General features: G+C 49.1%; 1 protein-coding gene across 2 annotated transcripts in view; it reads left to right on the top strand.

The window, feature by feature from the left end:
* The first annotated feature begins 5,799 nt into the window (after positions 1-5,799).
* The window catches only part of ZNF341 (zinc finger protein 341), a 35,800-nt gene continuing 31,263 nt past the window's right edge, over positions 5,800-10,336 (top strand). Inside the window, exon 1 of one of the 2 annotated variants that reach the window (XM_031433971.2) lies at positions 5,800-5,899. In XM_031433971.2, coding sequence (XP_031289831.2) covers positions 5,869-5,899 — 31 coding nt within the window. In that variant the 5' untranslated portion in view covers positions 5,800-5,868. The remainder of the gene's footprint in view (positions 5,900-10,336) is intronic. The other variant, XM_064475760.1, reaches the window with a different exon arrangement.

The raw sequence follows: 10,336 nt of genomic DNA, 5'->3' as shown, positions 1-10,336 counted from the left end.
TGTCGCCAGTTTAGGAGATCCGTTGTACTGAAAGGCTGGTAGTACAGGATGGAGTGGCCGGGCTGTACAGGGCCGCCATTGTAAACCTGTTGGGTCTCTTGGGTCTCCTGGAAAGGCATCCGGAGGGTGGCCATTGGCTGGGCGGCCTGCGGGGCTGAACGGCGTTTCCACTCCTTGGGCTCTCGGCTAAGAGCCCGGGGCCACCATTGCAGTACAGGCGGTGATGGACTGTCCGGTAGAGGCAGCTATGTTGGAGCTGCAGAAGCAGAAGAAACATTTGGCAGGTGTAGCATTGGCAGTTCTTCAGGGTTGCCCCAAAAGACTGGCCTCATTCTGTCTTTTTTATCTTTAATGTCAGGACCATGAGGATCTTATATTGTCCCTGTCTATTTGTGTATACTCGGACCCACGGAGGCAAGGTTTGGGTGATTGTTAGCCAAGAATCAATATATGGGAATTGGTCGCGGTGCCCTGGGGGCATGGTGATTATCCAGTGTATGGCCCTGCCAGCTGACAGGTCTAGTGTACCTTCCAAGGGCCATCCCACTCCAAAGGTGGGCCACTCTGACTCGCACAACGTGTGCAATTTCTGTGGTGTCAATTTAATTCTATAGTTTCCTGAGAAACCCTTTTTGAAATTTTTAATCATGTAGTCCAGAACTGTCAGCTTTGATTTTGAGGATCCCATTACTATTAGTTGACAGATTTTATGGTCTATAGGTGTGGGTCTGCTTCTGGCACTGAGGACTGTGACCCCAGAATCTTTGTTCCATTCCTTAGAACAGTGGAGTTCTCAAAAAGCTGGCTGCCTCACTGGGCCTAACATCTATCTGCTTGGCTGCAAGTGCTGCCAATGAGTTGGGGTTTCCACATTAGGCAGGTAACCCTGAGATTTCCTCAGACCTGGATAAGCTCTAGGGGTCGCTGTATAAAGACTTTTTATAGCCTGAATTGACAACATGAGGCCAAGATGGCTGGCTGGCGGCAGAATAAATGAACCAAAATAAGGGTGGGGGCCTCAAAAGAGAGTTCCAGCCAGCCCTGGGTTGGCTCCCCCTGGCTCAGGGTTTGTGGTCTTAATTTTAGACACAGAAGTATATTGAGGCTAATTAATCATAATAGGATATTCTGGGGGACTGGTGACAAGGTTGTGTCAACCTCTTTAACGTAGTCTCATCTTAGTCCCTAAGGGCACAGGGCTCGTTTACTTATAGGCTGTTCTATGTCCCTTTCCCTTCCTGTGTAGCCGTCCTGTGCCGGTGTTTCAAAGACAAAGGGAGGGTTTTCGCTGCGTCCTCCTGGCCGCTCCCCTCACGGGGTACGAAGGTGCCTCTTAGCTTTGGTTGGTCAGTATAAACCGCTGACTCCGATCAGGACCCCGAGGGGCCAATACCGCCATGAGCCATATGAGGTCACCACAGAACCGTGGGTTGGGACTCACTCGAACTCCGTAGCAGAATGCCGTGGAGCTACAAACTTGAACCTGATTGCATGCTTTTCAGGCCGCACGCACACAGATTATTTGCACATTCCCTATCACTGGGGTGTCCCTTATCTAAACTAATCTAACCTGATCTCCCCTTCCAGACTACTGTCAGGCAGGGAGCCTGGAGGAGGTGATCAGTCTCCTCTTCTGTCCACTTGGACAGAACCTGATTACCCTAACCTAACTATGGACGCTTCCCTGGGCTTCTACCTTATTCGGCCATGTTGCTTGGTGAGTTGGTCCGTCCCTCCAGTGAGCCCGGTTGGGGCACAGCTGCCCGGAGGACTGAATCACCTCCACAAAGAAGGAGCCGGAATATTGTCAGGTGGTGGGCCTCCTCGTGCGCTTTCAGAGCTCCCGACCTCCAGGCGGTTGCTCTGCCATCCCGGTGGGTCAAGGGGCCAGCACGGTTGAAATCTCTTTGGGGTCTCCAGAAATGTTGCAGGAAAATGTGTTATAGCTTGGTGTTACAGCTCAGTTGTGACAGTAACCTGGATAGGGACAAGAAACCAAGCAGCACTTGAAGCGTTAGAGAACTCAGATTTATTAAGCCACCAATCCTGCAACAGTTAACACTTCTACCGCTGAACCCTTGCAACAAGTTTACACAGGCCTTTTATAGGCTGCCAGTTTTACACTTTGCAACATCATATGCAAATAAAGTACAACAGAAGTTGACCAACCAGAAACAAGATTTATAGAAATAGACCAATCAGGAGTAAGCTCCATGCAAATAAAGTACTACAAATGGACCAATCAGAAGTTAGGGAAGTGGACCAATCAGAAGTGAGACCAATAACCAATCAGGAGTGAAGGAAAGTGAGCTCAGGGAACCAATAGAATTCTAGGTGTAAGTTAGCCGCTTTGGAGGCAAAAAGTGAGATAAAGCCTCTGGGCCAGGGATCCCGACACTAGTGGGAAGAGAGCAGCGGCCTTGCCTAGGGGTCCTGCCAGTCTTTCTATGGGGCTTCCCGCCTCACTATGACTTCATTTAACCTTAATTACCCCTTTAAAGATCCAATCTCCAAATACAGTCTGATATGTAGGGATTAGCATACAACACATGAATGTTGAGGGGACACAATTCACCCCATAACAACCGTCATGCTTTGCTGCCTCCTGCCAATACCATTGAACCTAACAAGATGTCAGGGCCCAGTATTGCTTTGTGAGTCCTTAGTTTCTTCCCCTCAAGAGAGGAGTCTGGTTTAAGCTGCTCATAATTTCTCCCCTTCCCATAGAGAAGTAAATTTTTCTGGGGTGGCTGGAGAACTCGTTGTGGAGGGGGACACAGGAAGGTTCCAAACTTCCCCTCCTCCCTGCTTGGCTCCACGCCTGGAATTACTACATTATTTACCCCAGGAGTCTCTAACCTGTGATTGGATTCAGTTTAATGCCAACCTGCTGACCCTAAGGGAATATGACACAGGACTGATGGATTTTGGTGGAGAAAGAGACGGAGGTAAGTGGAAAGTTCAGAGAAGGGGGTAGCCTGACTGGTGAGCCTACTGGAGGTAGGATTCTCTATCCCTGAAAGCTCATTCAGTTGTTCCACCAGTCAGTAGTCAGTTAACAACACTTCCCAGGTTGCCTCTGTGCTGAACTCTGAGGTCCAACCAAAAGGGATGAAAAACATCTCTTGCTCAGAGGGCTCCCTCTTGAGGGGGAAGAGATAAGGGGAACTTCCAACAGCGTTTTAGTAAGAGAACAGAATGTGCAAAGGCCTGAAGAACAAATAAAAATCAACATGTGTATATGCACCTGGATGTATCTGAATACAGCTCTTCCTTTTGTCCAGATAAACCCATCATAAGTTAAAAATATCAAGTCAAAAATGCATTTAATACACCTAACCTACTGAACATCACAGCTTAGCCTAGCCTACCTTAAACATGCTCAGAACACTTACATTAGTCTCCAGTTGGGCAAAATCATCTAACACAAAGCCTGTTTTATGATAAAGTGTTGAATGTCTCACGTAATGTATTGAATATGGCAATGAAAGTGAAAAGCAAAATGGTTGTCTGGGTACAGAGTGGTTTTAAGTGTACTGGTTGTTTATCCTTGTGATTGCACGGTTGACCGGGGGCTGCCCAAATACCATGACAGAGAAGAAAAGATCGAAATCCAAAGTTCAAACTGTTTCTACCTAATGAGTATCACTTTCACAACCACTGTAAAACTGAAAAATTGTAAGTTGAATCATTGCAGGTCAGGGACCATCTGTACCTGAAAAGCTTCCAAGGTCTGTGTTGGTGGAATCTTTTCATCCATCACCCTCAGAATAAAACTGAGACCCTCACTGTGTCCCTTTCCACCTCTCCATCCTCATCCTGTATCCATATCTCACTTATTATCCTCAGTTGCCACTTTACAGTCTTCAGCTTCCTTTATTTTGACCTCAGAGACTTTGCACTTGCCTAAGATAATAAAGCTAATAAGCTTTGCCTTTTTGTCCCCTTTTCTCCACCTGACTCTATCTGACTCTAGACGCTGCGTCACCAGCACCTAGAACAGTTTCCAGCACACAATAGGTCCTCAGTACATATTTCTAAGTTAATTAAATGAATGTGTATGTATTAATACATTACTTATATAATAAAAAATGAATAAAAGAACAGTTATATCGAGAAACTCTTGCCGGGGAGATAATGAGATTCTGGAACCATTGGATCAAGGGGGATGTTAAAGGAAAAACAGGGAGGAGGGAACCCTGGTCTTACTCCTGCCAGAGAGGCAACAGGAAGGGGGGTTTAGAACTTGATGTGGGCCCTGGGTCTCCAAGGTTCCCAGTAAAGGGGGCAGGGCATGGAGTGTGGCAGATGAGCAGGTTCTCTGTGGTGGACTTTTGCTCAGAGCTAGCTGTGCCAGGGGAAAGAGGAAATGGAAGACTATTGATGGAGGGGAAAAGGAGTGGTGTTCAGGGCAGGATGGAAAGTTTATGGTAGAAATGGGCCTTTGGGCAGAGGGTCTTTGAGGCTATTTATCAGGAACAGTGGCTAGCTGTGTTCTACAAGGGTCGTAGTACTTTGAACAGAAATTTTTAAATTTTAGGAGTCATATATTTAATGAATATAAGAAAAAGAAAATTGTAATTTTTGTGATTATTGCTTTGGATGAGGCTAAAAGAAGTATTAAAAAAAAAAAACCCAACAACAATGAGTATTTAGAGTCAAGTTCATGCTAGTCCAGGTGTAGGAGGACATGGCCATACTCATGGGAGAGATCATGATTGGTGGCACTTCCGTGGTTCCCCTCCCCCTCCCACTTACTTCCTAACTCTTCCTCGTGGCCAAGTGTACTTCCTTGAAAATTACATTACACCTTGTAATTAAATAATTTTTAAGATTTAATGTCTGTGTGCTCCCCCTACCCCTAACTCCATGGCAAAGGACCACCGCATTCCTGGAGCTATTACAGGACTCGGTACATAGTAAGCCCTTAATGAGAGGCCAATGGAACATAAAGGAAGATTAGAGAGGGGTCTGTGTGTGATGAGGGATCCAAATGAGGGGCAGGAGGATCCCTGGAGACCTGGGTGGGCTTTCTGTGAGGCTGAGCTGGGGGTTGCTGAGGTGGGTATTGGGGGTTATGTAACAGAATTGGGGTCCCAGAGAGGCAGGGATGGAGGTCTGTTGTGAAGTGGAAATGGAAGTTCCTAATAGGTGAAAATAAGGGCTTCTGTAACAGCCAGGGGGAATCTCTGAGATGGTGAGGGATTAAGACCGGGCAGAGACAGTAGTCATGTGAGGAGAGGAGGGTGGCTCCTAATAGGCAAAGATGGGAGGTCACTCTGGGAAGGGGGAATGAGAAGTCTTTAACAAGGGATGGCAATCAGTGGTGCAATTAGGGCAGGGTTCCTGTATCCCGTGAAGTTGGGAGTCCTTGTGACTAAGTTGGGTGGTCCCAGTGAGATGGGAATGGGGGTTGGTGTTGCAAAGGTGGGGATACTGTGTACAGCGGAAATATTCGGTCCGTCTTTCAGAGTTGGCGGGTCTCATGCAGTCGGACGGGGGTCTGTGTCCTGTGTCACAGAGTTGGGGGTCAGTTCCGGTGTCATGTGGCTGGAGGTCCGGGTAACATGGTCGGGAGATCCGTGTGTGCGGCGGGTATGTAGTCTGTGTGCAGTTAGGGGTTCAAGTGAGGCGGGGATGGGAGTCCACACGTGCGGGTGATTGGGTCATCGAAGCGTGGCTGGAGGAACCCCGGGAGGCTGGGGGGTCCCGCGAGCCATTATTGGGTTTCCAGGATGCAGGGCGGGGGGCGGGGGGTGCTCGGCGGCCGCTCCCAGGCGCCCCCTGGCGGCCCCGACCCCGCCGCCGCGGCTCCCACAATGCTCGCGTAGCCCAGCTTCGGGCTCCCGTGGCGGCGGCGTCTCCAAGATGGCGCAAACGATCTTCGAGGCCCTGGAGGGTGAGCGGCGGCGGGGCCGGGGGAGGTGGCTGTTCCGCGTTGCGCCCCCTCCCGCCGCGTCCTCGCGCCGCCCGGCCCAGGGCGCGTGGCGGCCGTGGGGCGGAGGGCGCCGGGGCCGGAACAGCCGCAGGGCGGGAGGGGCACGGGCGGGAACAGCCGCGGGAGCCGAGGCCCGGCGCGGGTAGGGGGCAACTGGGCAGGAACAGCAACAGAGTTGAGGCTTACTGGCGCGCGGTGGGTGGAGGGGTTCTCCGAACCGGAACAGCCGCGGGAGCCGAGACCCGGCGGGGGGGACAACGGGACAGGAACAGCGGGGTAGAGAAGGCCCCAGGGGGGAGCACTGGGCCCGGAACAGCCGGGGAGCCCTGTCGCAGCGGGGAGAGGGGCCCCGGACCGGAACAGCTGCAGCCTCAAGAGCCTCGGGCCGGGGCGGGAGGGGTTTCCTGTAGGGAACAGCCTGGGCAGGCGAGGCCGGGAACAGCGAGGTGAGGCAGGTTGCTCTGCGAACGCGAGGCCTGGGAAGGGCTTGGCAGCCGGAGCCCCGGAACCAGATATCCTGACCACAAAGAACTTGTTTTGTGCACCAGCTGTGTGCCTCGTGCTGTGACATAGTGCCTCAAATTCAGACCAGGAAAGGATTGGCACCGCCTTTGTGCAAGGCCAGGACTTAGTGCTGATGGGCCCAAACTAGCAAACACTGGGTGCCTGCTTTGTGCAGAGTTTTATAAACTGAGACCAAGAAAGGATGGATACTGGTGGTGTGCCTGGCCGGGATGCCCTGTTATCAGACCTAAACCAGCACATTCTGGGCACAGACTGTCCCATGCTCCACAAAATCCTAGGATGTGAATGGTCCTCAGGCTCTGAGAATTATAAGCTTTGGAGACAGGCAAACACTGAGACTCCAGGTGCACCTGCTAGAAGTTGGAGAGGAAGCCTCAGCCAGTTCAGGGCCATGGCACAGAGTTGATGTTGGGGGATACAGCCCCAAGAATGTTCTTGGGAGAATGAGATAAGATGAGTATACATATAATTAGAGGGCAGACTGAAAGAAGGTCAGTCCAGTGGTATGTGGCTGAGTCTGAGTCCTACAAACTTCCCAAGAGGTCTCCACCCTGTGTCTTAACTTCTTGGACAATCAGAGTTCTCACCATGAAATGTGTAATCCTCCCTGTATCTGGAAAGACTGAGTTTCAGGAATACTCACTGGTGAGGGACAGATGGAAATTACAGAATAAGCAATTATAGAATTATAGAAAAGGGAAAATTATAGAACAGTAAAAGAAGAGAACCTCAGCTGGTGTTCAGTGCCGTGATGGATGATGGAATTGGAGGGCCAGGGTCAGTGGTGGCTCACTCTGGGAGGCCAATAAGATGGGATGAAGCTTACTTTCCCCCTGGATACATGGACTTCTTCAGTGTTTGAATTTTCACTACAAGAATGTATTTGCAGGGGGTGGGTATAGCTCAGTGGTAGGGTGCATGCCTAGCATGCACGAGGTCCTGGGTTCAATCCGCAGTACCCCCATTAAAAAAAAAGGGTTCATGTATTGAGTGATGAAGTCGAAGGAAAAATCCGTTCCTAGAACAGTGTGATGCATGCTGGGCTAGGGGAAGGGCAGTAGGGCTGTGGGGCTCCAGAGATGACCCTGGCAAGGGGAAATGCATTTGCAAAGCCCTGCAGGGCAAGAGGTCTAGGATTCACCAAAGTTTATGTGAGCAACTAGAGATGAGGCTTCTGAACTTTATCTTGGCATCAGTGTAGAACTAAGAAAGTATTTTCAGCAGGGAGTCAGCACAAACTAATGTATGTTTTATAAAGTTCACCCTGGCTGCTCTGAGAACAGATGGGAGGAGCCAGAGTGGCAGCAGGGGAGATGAGACCCCTGCGGTTGTCCTGCTGAGAGCTGATGATGGCCTGGGCTCTGGGGACAGCTGTGGGAGATGGAGAGAAAGTGAGTCTGAGAGATATTTGGGAGGCAGACTTGCTGAAGGACTAGAAATGAGGGGTGGGAAGGGAGATCAGTTGAGGGAAGAATCAAGGGGTGCCCTGGGGGCTTTGGGTGGATGGACAGTGGTACCCTGTTCTTATTGATGAGGATTTCTAGAAAAGGAACTAACTTAGGGGTGGGGAATGACCCATTCAGTTCGAGGTCAGTTTTGAATAGGCAGCATTTTTTTAAAGACTTAATTTTTTACAAGCAGTTTCAGGTTTACAAAGTTGAGAGGCATTTACAGAGATTTCCTATATACCCCCGATCCTATACATTCATAACCTCTCCTTTAATCAACATAACTCACCAGAGTGGTACATTTGTTACCAAGGATGAACCTACATTGACACATTGTGATCACTCAAATTCCACAGTTTACTTTAAGGTTTTCTCTTGGTGTTGTACATTCTATGAGACAAATGTGTAATGACATACATGCATCATTATGATATTATCATAGAGTGTTTTCACTGCCCTAAACATCCTCTGTGCTCTGTCTATTCATTCTTCCCCGCAACCGTTGGCAACCACTGATCTTTTTATTGTCTCAGTAGTTTTGACAGGCAGTATTTTTTTTTTAATTAGATTTCTTTTTCTGACGTAATACTTTTCTTCTCTGTAGATTCACATGCAGTTGTAAGAAATAATCAGAGAGATTCCATTAACCCTTTATGTAATTTCCCCCAGTGTAACATCTTGTTAAACTATCCTGTAACCTCACAACCAGTTGACTACAGAATTGTTCCATCACTACAAGGTGTTGTCCTTTTTATAACCACACCCACCTCCCTCTCTTGGTCTCCAACCCTGATGTCTGGCAACCACACTAATCTGACCTTTGTTTCTAAGATATTATCATTTCAAGAGTGTCATGTAGTTGGAATCATGTAGTATACAGTCTTTGAGATGGGCTTTTTTCACTTAGTGTAATTCCCTGGAGATTCATCCAAGCGTTTGCTTGTATCAATAGTTGGCTCCTTTTTATTGCTGAGCAGTACTCCATGGTACAGGTGCACCACATTTTGTTTAACTGTTCACCCACTGAAGGACATGAGTATTTCCTGTTTTTTACTATTATGAATAAAATTGCTACAGATTTGCACACAGATGCTAACTTACAATTTTGTGTAATATGATAGACAAATCTACTGACACATTCAGGGAAGCATGAACCCCAGGTTTGAAACTCCAGATATGAGGAAGAACTAGATGAGGGTGAGTGAGGATTCTTGGGGAGAGTGTAAGAGGGAAAGGAGAAAGAGACAGACAGAAGGAACCCTTCAAAATAGAAACATTTAGGGGGTGGACTGCAGAGGAGAGTAAAGAAGGCTGGGAAGGAGGAGCAGAAAAGCGGGAGAAGACCCAGGAAGGATGGCGCCTTGGAGCCTAGAGAAGGGAGTGTTTCAAGGAGTATCTGATGTTGCCAGGTGGTCTTTGGTGGTTCTGGTGGAATGGTGGGGGCTTAAGCCTCACTGGAGTGAGTGGAGGAGGACTGGAGTGTGGGCAGAGGCGATGGAGGGTGTAGACATGTCTCTTGGGATGCTTGTTGAAGGGAGGAGAGACGGGAACATAGATTCAAAGGAGGATGTGCTGGAGAGACCCGGGGGTGTGTAGCCACTGATGGGAAGGAGAGTTGTGGGCATAGTGTGAGAGGGGCCCGTCAGTGGAGAGAGGCTTCTGAAGGAGCAGGAGTGGCTGGAGAGAAGGGCTGGCCTCAAAGGCCCCTGTGTTGTGACAGGGGAAAGGATGGATTCAGTCTGGCTGCAGGAGCTAAGGGTTCTGATTGCACTTCAGTTAGAAGCTGGGGCAGGTGACAGCTGAGAGGCTGACTGTGGGGAAAGAGAGAATGAGGCACCCTCTGAGTTACTTGGGAGGGAGGCAGTGTGCCTTGCCGGCCACTTACATGTGAAGAGTCCTGTCCTCCACCTGGTGACTTGGCTGGGCGGTTTACTACTGTGAACTTTAACAGTGACAACTGATTGTAAAACACAGATGTAGTCAGCTTCTCAAGAGTCCCCTGACCACAAATCCAGATTATGCACTTTTTTGAGGAACTGAAAAAACAAGCACATACCAGAAAACAAGGGAAGCAAGGATGCCGGAGTACAAATAGATTTGTGGGATTTGTGGGGTGTGTATGGGAGAGACTCAGTAACATGATGTCCAGAGGGGGCTGTTTCACTTTGGATTAGATTTGGCCATGAGTAAGAGAGAAGCCCAGCCCAGCAGTGGCTTAAACAGGCTAGAAGTTTATTTCTCTTGCATGGGAGTCCAGAGAAAGTTAGTCCAGAGCTGTGACAGTGGCTGTGTTCTACAAGGTCTTCAGAGGCCTGGGATCTTTCCAGTTTTTCACCCTGCAGTGCCTCGGGTATGGCCCTTGTCCTCATGATCTGGGATGGTGACTAGAGTTCCCGCCATCGTCTTCCTGTTCTAGGAAGCAGGA

This window comes from Camelus dromedarius, chromosome 18, assembly GCF_036321535.1.
Source record: "Camelus dromedarius isolate mCamDro1 chromosome 18, mCamDro1.pat, whole genome shotgun sequence".
In the NCBI taxonomy this organism is placed as follows: Eukaryota; Metazoa; Chordata; class Mammalia; order Artiodactyla; family Camelidae; genus Camelus; species Camelus dromedarius.
Note: the sequence above shows the minus strand (reverse complement) of the source record. Positions and strands in the feature narration are given on the sequence as shown.